The 25,295-nt window shown below is 39.7% G+C and overlaps 1 protein-coding gene across 1 annotated transcript in view; it reads left to right on the top strand.

Annotated features, from left to right (window-relative positions):
• The first annotated feature begins 894 nt into the window (after positions 1-894).
• Positions 895-25,295, top strand: part of KL (klotho) — a 60,050-nt gene continuing 35,649 nt past the window's right edge. The window contains exon 1 of the mRNA XM_043996554.1: positions 895-1,851. Coding sequence (XP_043852489.1) covers positions 994-1,851 — 858 coding nt within the window. The 5' untranslated portion in view covers positions 895-993. The remainder of the gene's footprint in view (positions 1,852-25,295) is intronic.

The following is a 25,295-nucleotide window of genomic DNA, read 5'->3' as shown; positions in this document are numbered from 1 at the left end:
AAGCCAAAAAAAGCACTGACTACATAGTAAGTGGACAGTTAAATTCCGAATCATTGAGTAGTGTGTAGGGTACATTTCTATAACAATCAGGTATAATATCAGAGGACCTCATTTAGTGGCCAGTAAAATGTGTGGTAAGGGGCAATGTTCTGAAAATGTTTTAAAATGAGGGTACTGAGAAATTTGTCTTCACTCTGAAAAATCACTTACTCCATCCTCTTCCTTCCCCAGTTGATTAAAAATAATTCTTATCTTTAGGTAACAATCTCGAGGGGAAATGAGGAAGCCAGTGCTTTTGGGGGAAGGTAACTTGTTTGATGAGAATATTGATAAGGGAATCCAGGCAGGGAGGCAGATTCGCTTTCAGGGCTGTCTCCATCCTCTTTCGTGGGGAGGGAGTAAGGTTTCAGCTAAAGATCTGGTTCTGTACTCCAGGAAAGTTGGCCTTCCTCTCACTTTCCCAGATGGATGCCCACACATCTCTTGTCTTTGCTGATCTAGGTTTACAGATGGGAGAGAAGATTTCACTATCCTCGTGTATCAGTTGCATCTTCTCGGAAAAGAACTGTGAGCTGAAGATTAACAGGTGTTTTTTCTTGTCTGGTGCTTTGCCGCTAGTAGAACCGCATCTTTCCCCTCGCCCTGGGGTCCCTTGTCAGGGTCACCAGAACGCCTGGCTCCCTCTGTCCCTTCCCCAAGTTCTAGCCTGGGTATCCCTCTCACTTCTCCCGGATCCTGGCACTAACCTCACCACCAAGTCCCGGGATGTGGATTGGGAGGGGAGAAGAAGAGAGGAGAAGAGGGGAAGGCGGGGGCTCCCAGGTAATTATTGACAGACTTGCCCACTGAGGGAGGCAGAGGTGGGCGAGACTGTGGAGAAGGCGCGGAGCGCGTGGAGGGGCGGGGAGGGTGGCAGGCGGGCGCAGAGATAAAGGGGTCCGGCCTGGGAGCGAGGGCCTCACACACGCTCTCCCCTGCTACTCCGCAGGTAACATGAGCCCCCACACTAGGGCCGGGGCCGCCCCGCCCCGGCTGGCTCTGCCCCTGCCCCTGCTGTGTCTGCTGTGCCTGCTGGGCGGCCGCTGCCTGCGCGCTGATCCCGGGGATGGCGCGCAGACTTGGGTCCGCTTCGCCCGCGCTCCGTCGCCCGAGGCCGCGGGCTTCCTCCACGACACCTTCCCCGACGGCTTCCTCTGGGCGGTGGGCAGCGCTGCTTACCAGACGGAGGGCGGCTGGAGGCAGCATGGCAAGGGCGCCTCCATCTGGGACACCTTCACCCACCGCCCCGCTGCGCCCCTGGGGGACCTCCCGCCCCAAGTCCCAGCCTTGTACCGCTCCTGGTCCACACAGCCGTCTCTGCCGCCGGCTCCACCTAGTCCCGCCACGGGGGACGTGGCTGGCGACAGTTACAACCATATCTTCCGCGACACCGAGGGGCTGCGCGAGCTCGGGGTCACCCACTACCGCTTCTCCATCTCGTGGGCTCGCGTGCTGCCCGGCGGTGGCGGTGTGGGTGCGGGGCCCCCCAACCTCGAGGGGCTGCACTACTACCGGCGCTTGCTGGAGCGACTGCGCGAACTCCGCGTGGAGCCCGTGGTCACCCTCTACCACTGGGACCTGCCACAGCGCCTACAGGACATCTACGGAGGCTGGGCCAACCGCACGGTGGCCGACCTCTTCAGGGACTATGCCGAGCTCTGCTTCCGCCACTTTGGCGGCCAGGTCAAGTACTGGATAACCATCGACAACCCCTACGTGGTGGCCTGGCACGGCTATGCCACGGGGAAGCTTGCCCCCGGTGTGCGGGGCAACCGGCAGCTCGGCTACGAGGTGGCCCACAACCTGCTCCTGGTGAGTCCCGGGGGAGGGGGGTGGGGGTGGGGTGTCAGTCCTAGGAAATGTTGCAGGACTCAGGGTGGAGGAGGGGAGGGACGGGGACTTTAGAAGTCATCTGGCCCATGGTCACCCAGTTAATGAAACGAGTAGGAAAGGGCCTTCGATATTGAAGCAGGGTAAAAGAAGACCAGTGTCCCCCATGTTCCCGTCCGAAAGGAAAGCTAACGTAAAAAGTTGTGGAGGCACCAGAACTGGGTACCTGAGGGACGAAACTATTCATAGAATTATGAGGAAGACCTCCGATGTGTCCAATCCGATTGGTCCCTTTATAAACGAGGAAAGTGAAGCAAAAAAGTCACCAAGACAGCAAGCATGAGAGTTGAGATTTAAACCCAAGCTGTCTGTCTCCATTGCTGGGGGTCTGTCCTTCCAGTGTTGCTTACACTCTCTGTAGCAACCCAGACTTCATGAAAACTGGTACTAAATTGGGATAGGGAAGGGAAGTAGTGAAAGGGGATGAGTCAATAAATTCAGAGGACCATAGGATTTAAGCTCAAATAGATATCATAATAGTAGTAGTAACAACAACAACAACAAGAATAACAGCTGGCTTATATTATATACCTCATATGACCTTAGAGGTCAATTAATTGTTACCCAACGGTTCATTAAGAGGTTTAAGGTACCTTTCCCTCTAAGAGTACCTTTGGGTTCACCCTGAATTTGTGTATTGGGCAAGTCTTAGAGGTTTGAGAGGGGGTTGTAGGGCTTTTTGTTTGTTTTGAAGGTGTTTGGATGAATTTCCTTTCCTCTCCTCTCCTTTCCTCTCCCCACCCCTTTTTTTTTCTTATTTAGTAATTGGAGAAGAAAGAGAAGTCCATGAGAAGAGTTTTTCAAAAGCTATTCAGAAAATCAATAACCAGACTTTATTGTAGTCTGTGGATATGGGATGAATTAAATGTTGTCAATAGGGGCACATACATTGACCCTTCAAAGAAAAAAAATCACTCTAGCAAGTTTTCTTATGCATACATTAAATAAAATAGTTTCAAAGTGACAACTCTGGGTCAAATTGTACTTGAAAGTATCACCTGTGGCAGAGTAGTAAAACTACTTGAATTACCATTCCAAGTGTCTTTTGATTCAAAGTCTCATAGAAAATCTCAAAAATAAGGTCAAAATGCACATTTTGTATTGTACTATGATTGTTGATCTATACAAATTTGTTTCTCTGCAGTGCCTCCAGTTTTGAAATCTTCCACAATGAATGAAATAAATCATATTAACCCACTACCTGATAAAATTAGTTTTAACTGTAAGTTGCCTAAAAGTTTAATATAAACAATGGTAAAAAGCAAACAATCCCCCAGTGGAACAATGGTTGGTAGTAGGTTAAGTATCATAGTCTCTCTCTCTCTCTCTCTCTCTCTCTCTCTCTCTCTCTCTCTCTCTCTCTCTCTCTCTCTCTCTCTTTCTCTCTCTTTCTCTCTCTTTCTCTCTCTCTCTTTCTCTCTCTCTCTCTCTCTCTCTCTCTCTCTCTCTCTCTCTTTCTCTCTCTCAGGTAACATTTAATCTTTTGGGGTAGTAGATCTGTGCTGAAAGGTTTCAGGTAATTGAAATCATTAATTAGATACCTAGAATTTCTACAATTTTTTTTTGCAAAAATATTTTATTTGTATTTTACACATTTGTGAAGTTGTTGAAAGAGTTTCCATGTAAAGCTTATGTTAAAATCTTCTTGTTTGAATTACTTTGAATATCTATATATTTGACTAGATTCTAGGTAAAGAACACTAATAAAAATGTTTTTTACCCAAAATTTTGTTTAGAACTAAAAGTGAATCAAATCAAAGATATAGCACTAGGATACCATAGAGTTGAACTGACAGTGTTTATAAGTTCATTTCTAAAGCAATTTTCAGGTTTTCAATAATGTCAAAAGTAGTTCCTTAAAATCTGTTTCTCACAGATGGCACTAAACAATAAATAATGTTGAATATGTTTGTGTGTCTACTGAATTTTTTTTCTATTGATGTGCCTGTTCTGTTGCCATATCACTTTAGAGAAATTATTTCCATACTTTTTTGGTCTCTCCTTGGACCAATTCAGCCAGAGAAAGGATCTGAGGACTACCTACCTCTCTGTTTCTGCTTTCCATTGGAGAAAAACAAAAACAAAAACCCAAACTGAGTATCACAGCTTAATGAGGACTGCCTTAGATAAGATATCATTGAGTAATATTATAATTAAATTATAAAATTCAGACCAGGAACACAAATAGATACTGTCATAAATTTTCAGGACATAAGTGGTCTATGGACCACTTAGAGCACTATACTTTGGGGAGCCACAGGTATAGATAAATATCTCTGTATTTTTAGTGTCTATTTTTTCATGTGTACGGAAATACTATTATCTTCCTTGAAATAATGCCTATTCCATATAAAAAATAAAGAATTTTGTATGCAGCATATACATAAGTATACATTCCACTTTTACAACTGTCAAAAAGTACAGGGTCAGAGTTCCCTTTTTCCCTCACCCCGCCTTTTTTATTAACTTACTTACTGCTCATGTTTGTGAATCCTATGCACCGAAAAAAATTACAGAGTAACAACATATCCTTCATTAAAATAGTGGACTTTGTAACCAAAGGAAATTAGTAACAGATGAACCCTATTTTTGCTGAAGTTGCAAATAGAAGGTTAATGGCTATAAAATATTAACAATTTGAACAGAGTTTGAAATTTGGTGTCTTTCTCTCTCTCTCTCTCTCTCTCTCTCTCTCTCTCTCTCTCTCTCTCTCTCTCTTTTGTGAGGCAATTGGGGTCAAGTGACTTGCCCAGGGTCACACAGCTAGTAAGTGTTAAGTGTCTAAGTTCAAATTTGAACTCAGGTCCTCCTGACTTCAGGGCCAGTGCTCTATCCATTGCGCCACCTAGCTGCCCCTTGGGCATCTTAAAGAGAACAAAATACCTGGCACATCTCAGATATCTGAAATAGTTCAATTATGTAATTTCTTTTCTCGGAGGATTTCCTTTAGCAAAATTTAAATGGAAACAAAAATTACTTTTGTGTCACAGACAATAATTGCAAGTGACAGTATGAATTAAGTTTGTGAGAATCAATGATAGAATAATTGGTCTGAAGGTGATGGTGTTATTTTCCCATAAATCTTTCAAGTATGGGAAGGGATCAAACTTTCTCTTTCATGTTTGAGGATTGAATGTGTGTTCTCTGGTATAAATCAAAAGGAGAATTGTTTTTAATTAACTCAAAAGCACAAATTCCCAAGAATACTAAACAACTAAAAGTAACATGGAAAGAACAGACAATTTCTGTGTTGTTGTTTTTTTGGTGAGGCAATTGGGTTTAAGTGACTTGCCCAGGGTCACACAGCTAGTAAGTGTTAAATGTCTGACGCTGGATTTGAACTCAGGTCCTCCTGACTCCAGGGCCGGTGCTCTATCCACTGCACCACCTAGCTGCCCCAAGAACAGCCAATTTTAAAAAGGTATTTTGGATTATTTAGTCATATTAGAGAGGTCATAGGTTATATTGGATAGTGAGCGGGGCTTGAATCAAGAAATCCTTGGGTTCAAGCCCTGCCACTGACCCATACTGTTAATGCTCTAAGAGTCAACTTATAGTAAAGGTGCTCACCTGGATTGGTAGAAAGCATTTCCTTACTAGGAGTTCCCTGTGGCAATGAAATCACAGGATCAGTCTATATCTTTAATCTTGGATGAATTTATTTTTACACCATGGGCATATAGAAGTATGCTAATCTTATTTTGTATCCTACCCTATTCAGATGACTGATATGTTTTACTTCAAACTTTCAGTGAAGGCTCAAAACTAATATTTTGATGATCAATCTTTTAAAATTTTAAATTCACTGATTATTTTCCATTATTTGCTTAATGATTTATTCCATAAGCTAAATCTTTCCATCTTCTTTAAATAAGTTGGTTTAGACTTCTAAATATTATTGTGTCTCTTAAATTTTTGATATCTTCCTATCCTTTTCAAAGAATCAAACTTAAAGTTATTCATGAGTATGTCAACCCTTTGTAAGTAGGACTGTTTCATTCATTGTATTGGTATTACCAGTGTCTGGCACATACCCTGTACTTAATGAATACTTTTTGATTGTTGATTGATCCAGTGAAATTCAACTGAAACCTGACTGTTTTCCCATTTTGAAGGTTTCACTGAATGAAGTACAAATAAAGTCTTGATCTTAGTGGGGACACACTGTATTGTTAAATAGACATGGCCCATAGCTCCTAGAGTAAATGTTCCCAACCTTGTTTGTGTTATGGACTCCTTTGGCAGTCTGGGGAAGTCTGTATACAACTTCCCAGAATAATGTTTTTAAACACATGAAATAAATTCATAGAATTACAAATGAAGCCAATTATGTTGAAATACTATTATCAAAATATTAAAACCAAATATGTGATATAGTAACATGTGCTTTATTAATTCATTAAATAATACAGACATTATATTTTAAATATAGGCAATATAAAGGGTCTAATACCTATAGTATTTTAGAAGTAGTACAGAGGTTAAATAATATTTTGATATAGTTGCAACATCTATAATATGACATGAAAATATCTGATTTCTATCAATGACAAAATCACAGGCACTACGAATATTACTATAGTTTGTTACCTATATTTATAATGGAAGAAAATGCTAAATTTAAAATAGGTTTTAGTGAAACAAAGATGTTATTTTTTCCTATCCAAGTTCATAGATACACCACAATCTTTCCAAAAATCCCTAAGGAGTCTGCGGAGCCCAGGTTAAGAACCTGTGGTCAAGGAGCTTAGATCATATCTCTTCACAGTCATTGAATTAGACTGTGGCACAGCTAATAGAATAATTTTGACTCTGTATGTGATTGTGAAACAATTTGCATTGATTGTTAAGATGACTAGAGAGAATAGATCAGAGTTGTAATCTGTTTATTTTGTGAATGGAGACATTCAATCTTCAATGCAGTAATCATATTAATTACCAATTGCAATTTGCTTCTTGCTTCAACCACTCTACATTATTGATTGCTTTTTTTTTTCTGAATTAGTGTGTTAGCCAATTTGTACTTTGGATTTGGGGTGTTAATTTCCATGTGCTACCATCCCACTGGATTTCATATTAAGACATTCCTCTCATTTGTATTTTATCTTCTATTTTGAGGGGCAGTATGTTATAATAGGTAGAGTGATGGACTTTGTCAACAGGCAACTTGGAGTTAGGAATACCTGGATTCAAGTACTCCTTCTGACGTTTAATAAATTTTAAATTCTCTGTAGTCATTTTTGGTGAGTGCCCCAGGCAACTTTATAAAAATAAACATTGTGGAATTGTAGGTTGGTTGTAAGAATTTCTGTGCCCAAGAGTTCCCCACTCTGATGAAAATACAAGTCTGGAAAGCAAAACCAAACCAAACTAAAACAAAAAAAGAGCTTTTTTTTTTTTTTAAGTGGGGCAATGAGGGTTAAGTGACTTGCCCAGGGTCACACAGCTAGTAAGTGTCAAGTGTCTGAGGCTAGATTTGAACAATCACTAGAAGTTCAGTATGTGTAGCCTTTGCATCTTTTATTTAAAATATACTAATCAAATCCACTTCTAGTGTGCAACTATAGAACTCATATGACTACAAATTGGTTCCCATGGATTGTTCCATTCTCCTTCCTTTTCCTCTGTAAATTTTATTTCTAATTTTTTTGGGGGGAGTGGGACAATGAGGGTTAAGTGACTTGCCCAGGGTCACACAGCTAGTAAGTGTCAACTGTCTGAGGTCACATAGCTAGTAAGTGTCGACTGAGGCTGGATTTGAACTCAGGTCCTCCTGAATCCAGGGTCAGTGCTTTATCCACTGTGCCACCTAGCTGCCCCCTCTAATTTTTTATATTTTCATAGATAAACTAGGAGATTCTTGAAAAATATTCACAGTGATGAATTTGATATCAGGTGCAAACTTTGCCTTCTGGGTTTTCATGGCTACAGAATTAGTCATTTCAAATGACCTATCCCTTTTAGCCCTAAATATATAACCCTTCCAGGGGAATATAAGTTCCTCGAGGACAAGGAGACCTGCTCTGGGGGATCATTATCCCAATTCTCCATGGCACTGGCGAATCAGGTCCCCAGAGCTCAGTTATTTCTCTTGTTCAGGTTTGTAGGGGTAACCCTGAGGGGCTTTGAGGTTCTTTTGATACTATCAGCTCAAGCCCCTATGCAGTATAATCCCATCATTATCATTTGGCAGTATATCTCCAGAATTATTTAATTAATCAATTGGCATTTCCTTGATATCTTTGATAAGAAATTAGCATCAATTAGTTTTTACAAAGGAATATTTACTGAGAAGCTATAACAAGAACAGAAGTAGAAGTATATCTATACTCCCCCACTCTGGCCCCAAATCAAAGCCCATGTTACCCTTTACCACCTTGATCTTTAGGAAGAATGGATTCAGATTTAAAGTGGTTTCTGCCATTTGTCCCAAGTTCCCATAGGCAATGAACAAAATCACACTCTTCCATGTAGGGTTCTATGTCTCAGCAACTGGTTAGATTAATTTATGATCTGAGTAATGCAGGTTACTCCTGAGGGAGAGTTAGTTCTTAGCTGCAACAGCTACAGCAGTCTCTGTCATGGATTCCCATTGCTGGAATCTGGTGACACCTGAGATCTTTCAAAGATGACAAGGTCACAGCCTGATCCATTTCAGCTAAATAATCATTCACCTAACAGTCAAAAATATCATACACAAAGGTAAAAGAAACAGAGGTGTCATGCATCACATTTTGGGAGAGTATTTCTGGTGCTCTTTCCCTACATAGAAGTTTATAACTGTCCCTTCCCTGATCACCACCAGGAAAGGGAACAATTGGGTTCCTCCATTGGAACCTTTTTTTTTCTTTTTGGTGAGGCAATTGGGGTTAAGTGACTTGCCCAGGGCCACACAGCTAGTAAGTGTCAAGTGTCTGAGGCCAGATTTGAACTCAGGTCTTCCTGAATCCAGGGCTGGTACTTTATCCACTGTGCCACCTAGCTGCCCCTATTGGAACCTTTTTTATGCACACTCAGTTTCCTTTCAACAGTCAATTCAAAGGTTTTATCACACAATATATAGAGAAGAAATAGTCACAGAATACCTGCACATACTCTGAATTATGTGTCGTTATGCATTCCTGAGAGCAGGATCCTAAAGCATTCTTGTGGGTTGGCAGCAAGCAGAGTACACTGCACATGCTCAAAAGACTGGTTCCTACTGCCATTCCATTGTTTGTATCTCTGGCCATCTAGCATCTGGCCTTGAAAATAGCAAGTGCTTTTTAATAAATATTTATTGAATGTAGGATAATGAAGTGTTTGGGCTAAGAAGGAACAGACAGGACTTGTTCAGCACTTAGCATAGTACCTGGCACATAGTCAGCGCTTGATAAAAGTTTATTGAGTTGAACTGAATTTAAAAAATCTTAGCCCTGTTGGATTTGACAGGATGACAATGCCTAAAACAGTCTGGATGAACATCAATAAAGATAGATGCAATAAGGATATTTTCACAAGACTATAACACAGACCTCTTGGGTAGAAGAAAGAATTAGATGAAAAAACTCAGAAATTAGATAACAGATTTAGCACAGAACATTACATCATAGTAATGGAGAATTTTAGGTATCCAGAATTTTCTGGAGTTCCCTCTGTGCCAAAAGCAGAGGAATTGATTTGACTTAATGATCATCTTCCAAAAGGTGGAAGAAGCAACAAGTGATATTACTATTATTGGTCCAATTTCGGTTGAGAAGGAGGAACTAGAGGTAGAATGAAGACTTCTCTATCACAGTAAAGTTCAGTACAGTCTGAAGCACACCTTAGATTTTAGGAGAACAGATTTCAAAGGGTAAAGATGAAGAAGAGGTAGGCTTCATTGACCTTGACATTTAAGCAATCAAGGTGAATTGTATCCTCAGGTACTGAAAAAATGGGCAGATGTGGTTACCAAGCTGTTTTGTTATCTTTGAAACATTGTGGGCAAGAGAGGCACTATGTGATTAGAGAAGGACAAAGTCTCAAATAAAAAAGGGAAGAGAATGGAATTCTCAAACTATAGACCAATGGGCTTGGCTTGGATTCTGAGCAAAATCCTAGAACTAATTTTTAAATGGAACATCTAAAGAAGGAAACAGAAGTAGGAATGACTTCTAAACTGGAAGGACTAATGTATTGATATATATTAGACTTCGTGTATCTGTTGTTTGTCTTTTATTCTCAAAGAGGACCATGACATCAGGAGGTGATGTCATGGCTTGCACTGAACCAACCTCACTCTCTCCTCCAGAGCTGTTTGGGTCCAGTGGCAAGATATATGTCAGGATGACTGGAGATGGCCCCAGATATTTAAGGCAGTTGGAGTTAAGTGACTTTCCCAGATTCACATAGCTACTAAGGGTCTCAGGTGAGATTTGAACTCAGGTCCTCCGAACTTCAGAGCCAATGCTCTATCCACTGAGTCACCTAGCTGCCCTCATAGTTTATCTAAATTTAGCAAAGCATTTAACAAAGATATTTGTGCAATTCTTATGAACAAGATGGAGAGATGTGGACTACAAGATGGTATAGTTAGGTAGATTTGTTGAAATAGTATGAGTAAATGAGATTTCTAGAGTGATTATATAGGGGAAGATGAAGGTTAATGGAAGGATGGTGGGAAAATTAGCACAATAATGCACTATTGGTGGAGCTGTGAATTAGTTTAGCTAACCACTCTGGAAAGCATTGGAGGCAAATTTATATATTTAAAAAATCATTAAACTTTGACCCAGCAATACAATTATTAAGCCTATATCCCAAAGAGATCAAAGAAAGAAAAATCATCTGAGAAGGGGCCAGCCATCTCCACCAACTGTCAATCAATTGCTGCCCACAGGCAAGGCAAGACAGCTTTGTTTGTAGCAGCAAGTTATCCTGAGGGAAAGGCACGAAGGCAATATGTGTCAGAAGCCAAACTACCATCATCACTGTGACCATTTTCTCTCCTCAGACCATGATGGAGATAACCCAGGCTCTTAAACCCAGGAGCTTTAGGAATAGCATATTTTAAACCTACTGGCCTCAGCTATTACCTTAGGAAGAAACCCCTCTGCAAATGCAGTCAGGCAATTGCTCCTGTGGATCCTGCAGCCACAGCTATTAAAGACATAGAAAATAAAGATCTTGACACCAAATGCCATGCCACTGTCAAGCAGTTTTACATCAGAAGTTGATATTATTTTATCGGTGGAAATGATATTAAATAAGAGACACTAACATCTGCTTTGTCACTGCACCCCGAGGACTGTGAGACTTTCACATCTGACTTGCAGCTAACACTTCTCATGTGTATTGTCTTCTCCCTTAGAATCTGAGCTCCTTGTGTGTAGGCACTGTCATATGTTTCTGTTTGTATCCATGTTGCTTAGCATAGTGCTTTGCACATAAGGAGCAATAAATGCTTCATTCATTCATTCATTCATATATGTAAAATGTTTATAGCATCTCTTTTTATTGGCAGAGGACTGGAAACTAAGGGGTTGCTCTTTAATTGGGAATAGTTTAACAAATTATTTACATGAATTTAATGGAATATTACTAAAACTGTAAGAAGTTAAGAAAGAAACCTTTTCAGAGAAACCTGGGGAGACTCATATGAACTGATGCAGATTGAAGTGAGCAGAATCAGGGGAGGGGACAGGGCAGAAAGGTATACATTAATAACATTGTAAAGAAAAATAACCTTGGGAGACTTAAGAATTCTAATAAATGCAATCGCCAACCACAGTACCAGAGGATCAGTGTTGAAGCATGCTACTCATCCTGACAGAGAGGTGATGAAATAAAGATGCATAATGAGACATACATTTCCAGCTACAACCAATGCACACCAATGCACTGTTTTTTGGTTTTGTTTGGTTTTGGGTTTTGTGGGGCAATGAGGGTCAAGTGACTTGCCCAGGGTCACACAGCTAGTAAGTTTCAAGTGTCTGAGGCTGGATTTGAACTCAGGTCCTCCTGAATCCAGGGCCAGTGCTTTATCCACTGTGCCACCTATCTGCCCGACTAATGCACTGTTGATAGAACTGTGAGTTAGTCTAGGGAATTAGTTTTGCTTGATTGTGCCCACTTATTGTAGGGAGTTTTCATTTTCATTGGGGAGAGGGGAACTACCAATAGGGTAGAAAAGAGGGTAATTGAAGCATTTTTTTAAAAAAATGTACAGAACAGAACAGAAAGAAACAGAGAAGCAGGATACCTTTGGAAGTTTCATATTGAATTTATTACATATCTATGAGGAAAAACAAACTGCATGTAATAGATATTCATAGTTTCACATACTGTCCCTTTTTCATTACAATTTGCATAAGGAAATGCTCATTTTATGTGATATTTGTTAGGCTCAGAATAAAACCAAAATTTTTAAAAGATATTGCCAGGGCAGCTAGGTGGCACAGTGGATAGAGAACTGGCCCTGGAGTCAGGAGTACCTGAGTTCAAATCCAGCCTCAGACACTTAACACTTACTGGTTGTGTGACCCTGGGCAAGTCACTTAACCCCAATTGCCTCACTAAAAAAATATATATATATATATATATATATATATAATTCTGAGAAGGGGTCCAGAGGCTTCAACTTCAAAGGTCAAGAACCCCTGGTGCAGAATGAAAAAAAAGTCCTAGGGGGTAAACACCCACACTAATCAGAGAACAAGTAAGTCTAATGAATGAAAGAAGCCACAGGATTTAATATTTAGAAGCTCACTAGTCACCTCAGAGAGAAAAACAATTTTAGTAAAAGGGTAATCATAGAAACCCAATTGCATTTCCATGTATCTTATCAGTCCTACTAGATTAAGCTTTTTGAAGGCAAGTATCGAATCTCATTTATTTTACAAGAGATAGAGGTGCTCTGTGAATGATTTTTTTTTTTTGCTGGGCAAATGGGGGTTAAGTGACTTGCCCAGGGTTACACAGCTAGTAAGTGTCAAGTATCTGAGGCCGTATTTGAACTCAGGTCCTCCTGAATCCAGGGCCAGTGCTTTATTCACTGCACCACCTAGTTGCCCCTGTGAATGATTTTGAATAAAAGAATTACATTCCCTCTGGATTCACACCTCACTGAAATGGATAATCTTTTCCTAGATATAAGATGCTCAATGGCATGACTGCCTAGAAGCTTTGTTATGTTCAACTCACAGAAACATATGTACATACAACTCAAAGCTTATATAAGATCTGATGATGATGAGTTAGAAATGTCAACATATTTACAATGGCACTTTTTTTTTGCTTGTATAACTAGAACTATGGAAAAATAAAATTTTAGTTAGAAAGGATGTCGAAGAGGGAATGCCACATATTGTATAAAACATCGAACTTGGAGGAGATCTGGGTTTGGGTTTGAGTGTTGCCACTATCTGTTTGATTTTTTTTTTTTTTTGGTGAGGCAATTGGGGTTAAGTAACTTGCCCAGGGTCACACAGCTAGTAATTGTTAAGTGTCTGAGGCCGGATTTGAACTCAGGTCCTCCTGAATCCAGGGCCACCTAGCTGCCCCCATTTATTTGATTTTAAACAAGGCCCTTGTCACATACAACTTCTTCCTCACTATAATATGCATATAAGAGAATGAAAGGTAGCTTGTTAACTATGATTTATTAATCATCTACTGTGTGCCTGGCACTGTGTTAAGCATCAGTAGACATGTCAAGTATATACTAAACATTTAAGCCTGAAAAAAAAATTTTTTTAAATATCTAAGCCTGGGTTCAGTCTCGTTCCTAGTGTGATTCTAATCCACTTAGTTCTCTTGCCCACTCTACAGATACTTGTGAGAAAATCCCCAAGCCTCAAATCTCCCCGTATACATAGATACAACTTTCTTGCTGTGGTTCCAGTTTCAAAGAAAGAATACAAAAGTGGAGTCACACAAAAGTGTAATAATGGAGAATAATCCAGTACCAACATGGAATGTCATTACAATCCTAAATCATAGACCAGGAACCAGGTACTGTTGTTAGACAGCACTGTAATACTTCTATTTCTTCTGCCCCAGTAGAAACACTTTAGACTTTTTTTTTTTGCAGGGCAACGAGGGTTAAGTGACTTGCCCAGGGTCACACAGTAAGTATCAAGTATCTGGGGCTAGATTTGAACTTGGGTCCTCCTGAATCCAGGGCCAGTGCTTTATCCATTTTGTCACCTAGCTGCCCCCACTTTAGACATTCTAATAATCACCAGTACTATGGGATTTTGGTGCTGTCTTTTATATATACCTTGTCCATGATTATTCATGATTCCTCAGTGTGAAACCACTGGCAGTTGCCCCATAAACTAGGGACATCTGTTTCTTAGTGCCTGTGAATTTGCTTTATCACCCTGAAAGTTTCTATATTTATTTAAATTAAGATGTGGTTTTACCGTGGGTACCACAGAACTCTCCTAGTCTGTTTCCTCATTTGTGAAATGAGGATAATACCTGCATTACTTACTAGGATTCTTGCAAGGATCAAGTGAGATAATGTATATAAAATATTTTTTAAAACTATGAAACTTTATTGCCTCTCTGGGCAGCTAGGTGGCTCAGTGCATAGAGCACTGGGCTTGGAATCACGAAGATTCATCTTCATGAATTCAAATTTAGCCTCAGACACTTACTTGCTGTGTGACTCTGGGCAAGTCACTTAACCCTATTTGCTTTATTTTCCTCAATGGAGAAGGGAATGGCAAATTATTCCAGTATTTCTGCCAAGAAAACCCCAAATGGGGTCATGGAGAGTTGGATACAACTGAAATGACCAAACTACAACATTGCTTCTCTAGCTCTTCTGCCAAAGTCCCATTCAAATGCCTTGTTTGGCATAGAGGTTGAACTGGCCTCTCAAAGTTAGTTCCAGCCAGTATAAGCTCCAGTGTGTCCTACCAAGCTGGAGAAGCTTGAAGTGCAGGCCATTGACTGCATCTGTCACTCAAGCACCAGTCAAGCTAAATTTGGAGACCCTCATTGCCATTTGGGATGTGGGATGATAACACTTTTGGCCAGTGTAATTCTGGAAGACTAAATCCTAGAGAGGTTATAATCTATGTTGGAAAAGGGAATGCCAAACGATTAAAATCATTCTGAAATTATTGAAATGTTCTGAAAATTCCTGAGGTATTGATAAGGATGACTTTTTCTTCTTTCTGTCCCTCAGCAATAGCAGATCTCCTTGCTAATAGAAGACATTTAATACAAACCTGTAAATTCAATTAAATACATCAGGTATGCTTTTTGGCAAATATACTGTATCAAAGGAATACTTTGATAAACTGGTTGGGAAACAATGCTGTAATGATTTAAAAGAGTTAATGAAACTTCCAAGAGTGCCTAGTACCCTGTGGGAGTAGTTTATATACTGGAATAAGTGAACTCTTTGCTCAGTTACATAGTGCAGAGCATCCATTCTAGTTACAATATTTTATGTCTTTTCACTTCAATTATCCCTTAAAAAAAGAAAATAAATCAACTTTGGAACTTTTGAATTTATATTCCTGAACTTATGAAAACAATAAAGTATATCCAGTGGGATTTTTGTACCCAGTTAGTTTTTAATAATTGGTCATCTAAAAATGAGCACAAACTGATAAAAATAGTTTTTGATGGATTGACATCACTATTACCTAATAAAAATCCACATTAATAATTGTTTCTCATATGCCATGTATGAAATACCTTTATTTCCTTGGAATAAGCAACCATTTTGATGAATAAACTCTTAGAAATGAAAGCACTATTACTATTTTGCAGCTAGTTAAATTTTTAGTGTAGTTCTGAGGGTCTATAGTGATTTCAAAAATGATTTATTAGGTGTATCTTACAAAAGAGAAAGTAGGAAAGTGTCTAAAGAAAAGCAATTTAAGACTCAATGCTAATCACTGATTTATTATTCCTATTATGGTGCCCTAAAAACACACAGCTACCGAAATAGTACCATTAAAATGTATTGCTGGTAGTATTAATCACACAGTGTTCTTTTCTTTTTTTAAATTCCAAGAAACAAGGCTTAAATTGTATTCTAGCCATACTGTGTTTTGTCCATTTTGGAATTATTTTTGTTTGCACACTTATCCTTGATTCCTCTTCCTTATCCTATAAATAACACCCATAAATTTTAAAAGGAGTCACCTATAAATAGGGAGGTAATATGCCTAGGAGCACAATAAAAAAGGATTAAATGTTTGAAAAATGGGAAAAAGTTATAGAAATTGAGATTGTTCAACTTGTGCTTATTATTGATATATAAAAACTTTTAGAAAGAATCTTGATAAGATATATGAAGAAATAATAATAAAAATAAGCAAAGAGAATGACAAAATTAAAGGAGATATTCTGTGGACATGTTTTGGTGTCTGTTATATAATATGATGTGATAGCTAGATTTGAGAGAAAATCACAGAATTATAGATGTATGTTGGTAGTAGTGTTCATTATATGCTTCCTTCCCAACATTATTATTTTCTTCTTCTTCTTCTTCTTCTTCTTCTTCTTCTTCTTCTTCTTCTTCTTCTTCTTCTTCTTCTTCTTCTTCTTCTTCTTTTTCTTCTTCTTCTTTGTGGGGCAATGAGGGTTAAGTGACTTGCCTAGGGTCACACAGCTAGTAAGTGTCAAGTGTCTGAGGCCAGATTTGAACTCAGGTCCTCCTGAATCCAGGGCCAGTGCTTTATCCACTGAGGCACCTAGCTGCGCCCCCCATCATTATTATTTTTATACTACCTTTTTTTTTTTTTGCAGGGCAATGAGGGTTAAGTGACTTACTCAGGGTCACACAGCTAGTAACTGTCAAGTGTCTGAGGCTGGATTTGAACTCAGATGCTCCTGAATTCAGGGCCGGTGCTTTATCCACTGCACCACATAGCTGCCCCCAACATTATTATTAATGCCACTTTTAATTTCCATTAAATATTGAGAATCCTGTGCAAGGGGAAAGGGGTGTAGGGTGTATTGGAACTATTTTTAACATCCATATATGTTGATTTGTATATGCTGTTAGCAAAGTCACTAAGGTGAGCATAGAAGTACCAGTTGCACCACCTTTCCCAGTAAACATTTCAGCAGATTTGGAAAAGAGATGTAAAAGGAAGGTGGGGTTCTTAGAATCAACTAGGTAAAGTTTTGAGATCTACTGATTGAGGACTTTATAACTGACAAGCATAGAGCAAGTTGCATGCTTTATTCATTTTATCTTCATAATAACCCTGTGAAGTAGATAGCACAGGTATTATTATTGTAAAGGCAGGGAGGGCTGATAAAAGGGGTTACCCAATTATTTGATCATACTTCTCCTACAATACTTCCAAGTATGACTTGCCCATTGACAACTTGTTAAGAGAACAATTGACACCTCTTAAAAAAGTACCAAAGTCCATACTCTACATTCATTATGGGTGAAAGATGGTTCCCAGTCAGGCCACCTTACATTAGCTTTATTTCATTATGGTTTACAGAGATTTGTCCAAGGCCATGCAGCTAGTAAGTATCAAAGGCAGAATTTGAACCCAGGTTTCTTCTGACTCCAAGTCCAGCCTACTTTCTATATCACAGGGCTGCTCTTCTATGACCCTGATGACTTACTGCTCTCTGGCTATAAGACTATATACAAGAGAAGGTTGTTAGTAAGATGAGGTAAGTAAACAAGTTGGTAGGACAAGGCAAAAATTAAGGGAGAGAAGGGAAAGGAGTTGAATGTGGCTTTTAAAGTGTTAATGAGGCACTAATGACGTGAGAAAGAGATGGGCATTTTCTGTGCTGACCTCCACTTGCAGCTGTCCAGAGCGGTTCTCTAGAGGTGCTGATATTAAGGAAGGTAAAGAGTGAGGATCTCATTTCCAAGAAGTATGGCTAGCATGAAGGTAAAATTTTTCAGCGACCTATAAAGAGTGTGTTTTGTGACCAACTGCTACCATTTATGCTCAAGTATATAGGCTGGTCTCTCTCCTAGAAGAGAAGGAAAAAGGGTTTAAAGAATGTCATTCCACTGTCCAGGTTGCTAGTGAAAAACAATGTATTCCTTAAACAATGGATAAGGGCTTTTGTGTGAAAATGAAGAAAAAGAATCTAAAGAGAAAGAGGAAAATCTTTATTTATTTATTTATTTTTAGTGAGACAATTGGGGTTAAGAAGAGGAAAATCTTGATGTGTGTATATCACAAGGTTGAAGGGTAGAAGAATGTTAAATAGGAAAGAAAGGGATAAAGGGCCAAAGAATAAGTTTTTGGAACTAAGAAGCCTAAAGCTCTTCCTGAAGAGGAGGGGTGTGTGTAAGCTGTAGAGGAAGTAGTTGTTTTTCTTTTAGGGGAATGATGTTATAGATTCAGTGGTTCTATTTGCTATGAAAAGTGAGGGGAAGAAGTGAGCAATGGGGGGGGGGGTTGGCAATCTCCTGCTGAAAGGTCCTGAGATAGTTACTTATTGACATAATCACAAGAATGAGTTCTCCTGTCTTTCTGGGGTATGTTTAAAAAGCTTCAAAGGAAACCTCTGAAATTTTGTCAGGCAGATGACTCCTACCCACTTAACAAGATATCATAAAGAATAGCTACAAAGTAAGAAAAAAAGCAGGGATAATACCCAGAAGCTTACAGGAGACATGTCTGAAGAAAACATGAGCAGAAGCAATACTGTTAGATAGAATGGTTTTTTAAAAAAAAACATTGCTAGAGATGATACAATCTTGGACAAGAAAGTAAAGATCAAGGAATTTAAGAAAGGCAAATTTGGCAAGCAAATAGGTGGTTAAAAAGAGCACCTATCGGGGCAGCTAGGTGGCATAGTGGATAGAGCACCGGCCCTGGAGTCAGGAGTACCTGAGTTCAAATCCAGCCTCAGACACTTAACACTTACTAGCTGTGTGACCCTGGGCAAGTCACTTAACCCCAATTGCCTCACTAAAAAAAAAAAAAAAGAGCATTACCTCCCAGAGTTGTTGGGAGGATAAAATGAGCTAAAAGTTGTCAAATGTTTTTCTAATCTTAAAGCACTACATAAATGCTATCATCATCATCACCATTGTCATTGTCGTTGTCATCCTCCTTCTCTTCTGAGACTAGTATTTGGACTTCAGGATCACTGTTTCAATGTTCTGGCCAGGGCTGGAATACAATGATGATAATGAATTTGCTAGAAGATGGGAGAAGACTTTGAGGAAGACACTTCCCTCACCTCTCTCCATTCTTATATAGTTTGGTGCACCCAATTATGTAGGGATTGGGTTTTGGGGGGCTTCTCAACATTAGATATCCAATACCTGGAAAGCTGAACTGCACAAAATAAAAAATTTTGTTAAAATGTACAGGAGAGGGGCAGCTAGGTGGCGCAGTGGATAGAGCACCAGCCCTGGATTCAGGAGTACCTGAATTCAAATCCAGCCTCAGACACTTGACAGTTACTAGCTGTGTGACCCTGGGAAAGTCACTTAACCCTCATTGCCCACCCCCCCCCCAAAAAAAATAAAATAAAATGTACAGGAGACATTCTCTAATTAGTAACATACATAAATGTATAAGTTGAACTACTGAGAATATGGGCTCTCAGAAGAAATATTAATTCCACAAAGAACATACAAATGATCAAAAGTGACTCCTATAATAAAGTTCTTAATTATCCTAAAAAGTAAGGTACTCAATTTTTCTTCTGGAGAGGATTGTGCTAGATTACAGTTGATACCAATTCTGGGCCTACTGGGGCCCAAGTAAACCTGAGGGATTTCCTAAATCCTTATTGAGAAAGTAACACTAAAAAAAGGGAAGCAAAGCCAGGACTCCACTCCTTGGGCTCAAGTCCAAGTTGTAGCAGAGCCCTATGGCTGACCAGCAGGAAAGGAGGTCCAGAGTTTAGCAAGTAGCTCTTCTTCCTCTAGGCCACCAAAAAGGAAGTCAGAATAACCTCAGGGAGTTGTTCTCCTGTGGCCAGCCAGAAAAGAAGATACCAAAAGGCGGAGAGAGAGGCTACTGAAGACCTATTTGAGCCCATTCTGAATCCATACCTACTGATTCCAATCGAACTAGGTCATATCCAGTCGTGTCCCCTCATTAGGATCCAAATTTGTGTCTCAACTTTTCCTCCTTCAACGGAGAGTGACTTAGCCCCTTCCACAAGAAAAAAATAATTTCTGTCACTATAGGAATATAGGAATCAGTGATGTCAGGGAGGGACTTTTGGCTACCACCTGTAAATAGAGAGACCTTCTAGGAACCACAGTAAGGACCTACTTCATTTTACAATAAATAGGCACCTCCTCAGTTCATTCACTTGCAATGGTAAGAGCTAGGTGGGTGGAGAGGCAAGTTATTCCATCTCCCACCCCGACTCCATCCCATTCAAACATTCAGTTGGAAGGAGTCAATTGTCAGGTGTCCTCTTCCCAAGGATAGCAGGGAGCTGGGGAACTTTTGTCCCATCTAACAAGTCTGGTGAGAGTGTATTTTCTGAGACTTGTACAAATCTAAAGGGCTCAAAGAGGAAGGAGGAGTAAGAAAATTTCCTCTAAACAAGATATAACGAATAGCTACAAAGTAAGGAAAAAAGCAGGGATAATACCCAGAAGCTTACAGGAGACATGTCTGACGAAAACAAGAACTAGATATCCTAATTCAAGGAGAAAATTTTTTCCTTTTAGGTATCATTTGGTGGTGTTGTGGGAATGCAGTGGGACCTGAAGAAACCTAAAGATCCCAACCCCCAAGGAATCCTTACATTTTTTTCCAAGAGAAAACCACCTCAGGAATAAGATATGGCCAATTGTGACCCTGCTAAGCAATTGATACTGTTTAGTCTGCAAGATGATATGTAAGATATGTATGCTGCATATCCTACTGATACCCCATTATTCAAAGATCCCCTCACAGTTATCTTGCCCTTCCCTTCCCTTCCCTTCCCTTCCCTTTGTTTTATAAAGATACAAAAGACCAAGTCTTCTCTTACATCAGTGAAACAGTCACCATGGTGATCTGTACCCCAGCCATATATTTTTCTCTCCCAATCTCTTTATCTTTGTTTTTGTGTGTGAGGGGCAATGGGGGTTAAGTGACTTGCCTAGGGTCACACAGCTAGTGTCAAATGTCTGAGGCCAGATTTGAACTCAGGTACTCCTGAATCCAGGGCCGGTGCTTTATCCACTGCGCCACCTAGCCGCCCCTAATCTCTTTATTTTATAAGATTCATGATGAGCCTCCAATTCTTTGGGTGAGCTAGCCCCCTGAACCAGGTCACAAGTCCCCCCACAACTGTGGGATGAGGGCTATGGACTCTGGTATGGCTCTATAAGAATAAAACATTCAAAAGAGAGAAATGGATAAAAAGGACAAGAGTAACATTTTACATTCACATATTCTGGAATGAGGCAAGGAAAGCAAGGTGCAGATCATGTGGGAAGATGTCAATGAGGCAGAAATACAGGTCATATTGACATTAGAGATCACTTGCAGAGGAATAATAGGACTAATAGCTTGTATTTATATGTAAAATTAGCTGGAGAAGGAAATGGCAAAGCACTCTAGTATCTTTGCCAAAAAAAACCCAAATGAGGTCACAGAGAGTCTGACATGACTGAAAGTGACTGAACAACAACATTTATATGTAGCACTTCAAGGTTTGCAAAGTACTTGTTAACTTGTTTGATCCTTACACCATATCTCTGTCAGGTAGGTGTCACTCTCCCTATTTTACAAATGAGAAAACTGAGGCAAAGAAAGGTTAAGTGGCTTGCCCAGGATCACACAACTAGTAAGTGCCTGAGGCCACATTTGAACTCAGATATTCTGACTTCAAGGCCTATGCACTATCCACTGTGCCCTTCAATTGACTATTTTTTTTAACTTTTTTTTTTTTTGCGAGGCAATTGGGGTTAAGTGACCTGCCCAGGGTCACACAGCTAGTAAGTGTCAAGTGTCTGAGGCCAGATTTGAACTCAGGTCCTCCTGACTCCAGGGCCAGTGCTCTATCCACTGCACCACCTAGCTGCCCCTCAATTGCCTATTTTTGAGAAGAAGAAATAGAAGGAAAAAGATCACCAGCCTTGCATTTAGGCATGGAGGAGTAGTGACATGTTCCATTTTGATCTATATTAGATCTCTCCACAAAGAAGAGCAGCTAGTAATTTATTAACTTAATGATCATTTCATGCTTAAAGACAAAGAGTCCACCAAGGGAGAATTTATATTCTGGATATGCTTCAGACAACTAAGGGAGGACTGGATCCTGGTGGGTAGAAATGGTGGGAACCTTGGGGAGAAGCGATGACTCCATCTTAGAATTTATGATAGAGAAGAAAGCCAGATATGGTCTGACTTGCTCGTTAGACTTTGAGAGCAGATGTCAATTATTATAAAATCCTATGGGAGAAATAAGCCCAAGAAGACTGGGAGTTGTTTGAACATTTGGAGTCATGATGACTGCTCTGATATAATAGCTCTCTTTTATATAGACTTTCATGCTTTATTAGCTGTTTTACATAAGAGTATCTCATTTGACCCTCACACTGACCTCAAAGGCTAGGTCATTTTACATTTTACATTTTACAGTTGAAGAAACTCATGCTCTGAGAGGTGACTTGACCATGATGAGCCTAACAGTAGTAAGAGGGTAGGGTTAGAATCTACCTCTTGTTCTGCTCCAAGTCCAGGACTCTCTCCACCATAGCACCCTGGCAGTAGACAGTGTTTCCTGATAACGAGTCCTTTCTGGCAACTGTCTTAAAAGCCACCAAGTGGAGACCTACTTAAGAGATATGACTAGGAAAGGAGGATCCATCACGTATCTGGAGTGAGGAATAACCAATGATAGGAATCCACTGGTAATCGCTGAATATCGGGGATCTACCTTTCTTCTGTATATGTATCATGGACCCTTTTAGCAGTCTGGTGAAGCCTTCTCAGAACAGTGTTTCTATACATAAGATCACAAAGGAAACCAATCTAATTGAAGTACAGTTATAAAATAAATTCATGGACCACAGGTTAAAAGCTCCAGATCTAAAGGAAGCCTCCGAGGTTGTTGGGTGGATGGACCCCCTTTGACTGATTTACAAAAGGACATAGTAATTACACATGATGGAAAGATGTAAGTGTACTGTGCTGCCAATAGCACCAACCTTGGGATCACAGATTCATTAAAGTCTTGAACTAAGACCTGCACGGCATCACAGGATGCAATTAAAAAGGAAAACAGGAAAACAATTAAATTCAATATACATTAAGCAGCTTTTCTGTGTAAGGAAGGACTTTCTGATAGGTAATCTTCTGAGGCACCACCATTAACTGCAGTTGTTTTTGTGGGGGTTTTTTTGGACAGGTCTCAAGCAGGTATCCTCTTTCCCCTTACCCCTCTATTTTTCTATACTTCTTTATGTATGTCTTCCTCCATTAGACTATAAGCTCTTTGAAGGCAGGGGTTATCTTGTTTGCTGTTTGGGGGGGAAAGGAGGAAGTATATCCAGTGCTTAGTACTTAGCTAAGTTATAAATTATCCATCTATCTATCATTTATCTTATATATACTGATTAGAATATAGATATTATTAATGTTGCTTTTTAATCAAATAGGCTGCTAGAATGATATGTTGGGGCTGATATAGGACCATCCTATTCAAGATAATGGTTGTATGATATGTAATTCACAAAATATCAATGCAGTTACCCAGAAACCTTTGTCAAGGTTGATGCTACTATGACTGTTTGAGTATCTGGTTTTTAGGCAGTCTTGTAATATTCTCTGACCACAGACCTTTTTCCTGGGTATTCTTTAAGTCAACTGAGTTAGAATCAGATCAAGATGACTGCACAGTGCTTTGCATATAGCAAAGTTTTAAAAAATGCTTTTTCATTTATTCATTCATTTGTTAATTCATAACGATAGGTTGGGCCATCCTAAGATCCTCTTTTTGGCTATTTGCAAAATTAAAGAGAGATGGAAAAAGAGTTTTATCACCCATTGCAGAAAGTCTGAGGACACTTGGAACACTTTCCAAAACAGGGCTATTTGTTCTTGGGATGCCTGTAACCCATTTTGAAGTGATAGTTATTCCCTTCAAGTCATTTCCTCTGCTAAAGGACATTTATCATATTTGGGATACAGGTGTCCAAACCCCTCCCCCCAGGCATTTCTTTAAGGTCCACTGGATTATAGTCAAGGTGAGTCTTCCAGGAGGGAGGTTTCTTCCATAAACCCTCTACACTAGTCTGGGAACCTGCTGTCTTCTTTTCTTTTCTTTCTTTTTCTTTTCTTTTCCTTTTTTTTTTTTTGCAGGGTAATGAGGGTTAAGTGACTGTCCCAGTGTCACACAGCTAGTAAGTGTTAAGTGTCTGAGGCCAGATTTGAACTCAGGTCCTGCTGAATCCAGGGCCGGTGTTTTATCCACTGCACCACCCAGTTGCCCCTCTATCTTATTTTCTTGGGGGTTTCTTCTTTCATTGGCAGGGGTAGACGGGAAATGGTAACCTGACAGCTGAATTTTGGAACATGAGCAAGTGATCCTATTATTTTAATGAAAATGTTTTCTTATCTAGCACATATTGAGAGATGAGTGTGTGGTGGGTGATTGAATATGGTTTGCGAGAAATAGTTGGTTCTCAACAAATATTGACTAGTTAGGTAGATTGCTGAAGCATATAAAGTATTTTATAGAATATAGCACAAAAAGCAAAGTATCTGCCTCAAAAATCTTTTAGTACAAGTTAGTCATAAACTATTTCATAACTTTGAAATGTGTGTGGGGGTGACTTCATAATGCAGATGAGGCTGTCCTTGGACAATCACACATAAATGAGCTACAAGGAAAAGCATATCTGGGGAAGAGAAAGAGTAGATTTGGCACATAACACTGAAAAGCTTTCTCTGGGAGTGGTGTGAAAATTGGCAGGATTCTATGAGTGTGAGAAATCAAAGGGAAAAAATAAGAATAGAGGAGAATGTCACATGAAATTTACTGGAGCACTTAAGCTTGAAAACTGGAAAACAAAGTCAGAACATTTCAAAGTTGGAGAGCAACTGAATTCAAATAGGAGTGAAACAGTAACATCTTCAGCACGTGAATGGACAGGAAAGGAAATAGGCAAAAAATGAGATATCAAAAAGTCAATAAGAGTTTATTGTCACAAAGGAAATTCAATGCCAATAAACCATTTAAAAAAATTTTTTTCTTTTTAATTTTTTTTTTTTTTAGTGAAGCAATTGGGGTTAAGTGACTTGCCCAGGGTTACACAGCTAGTAAGTGTCAAGTGTCCAAGGCCGAATTTGAACTCAGGTACTCCTGACTCCAGGGCCGGTGCTCTATCCACTGTGCCACCTAGCTGCCCCCAACCATTTTTTTCAACAGCTGTTAAGAAAGAGGTGGGTAACCAGAGGGTTGTTGCTCCCTATCAGCTACAG

This window comes from Dromiciops gliroides, chromosome 3 (assembly GCF_019393635.1).
Source record: "Dromiciops gliroides isolate mDroGli1 chromosome 3, mDroGli1.pri, whole genome shotgun sequence".
Classification (NCBI taxonomy): domain Eukaryota; kingdom Metazoa; phylum Chordata; class Mammalia; order Microbiotheria; family Microbiotheriidae; genus Dromiciops; species Dromiciops gliroides.
The sequence above is the reverse complement of the archived record's forward strand: the minus strand, read 5'-3'. Positions and strand labels throughout refer to the sequence as shown.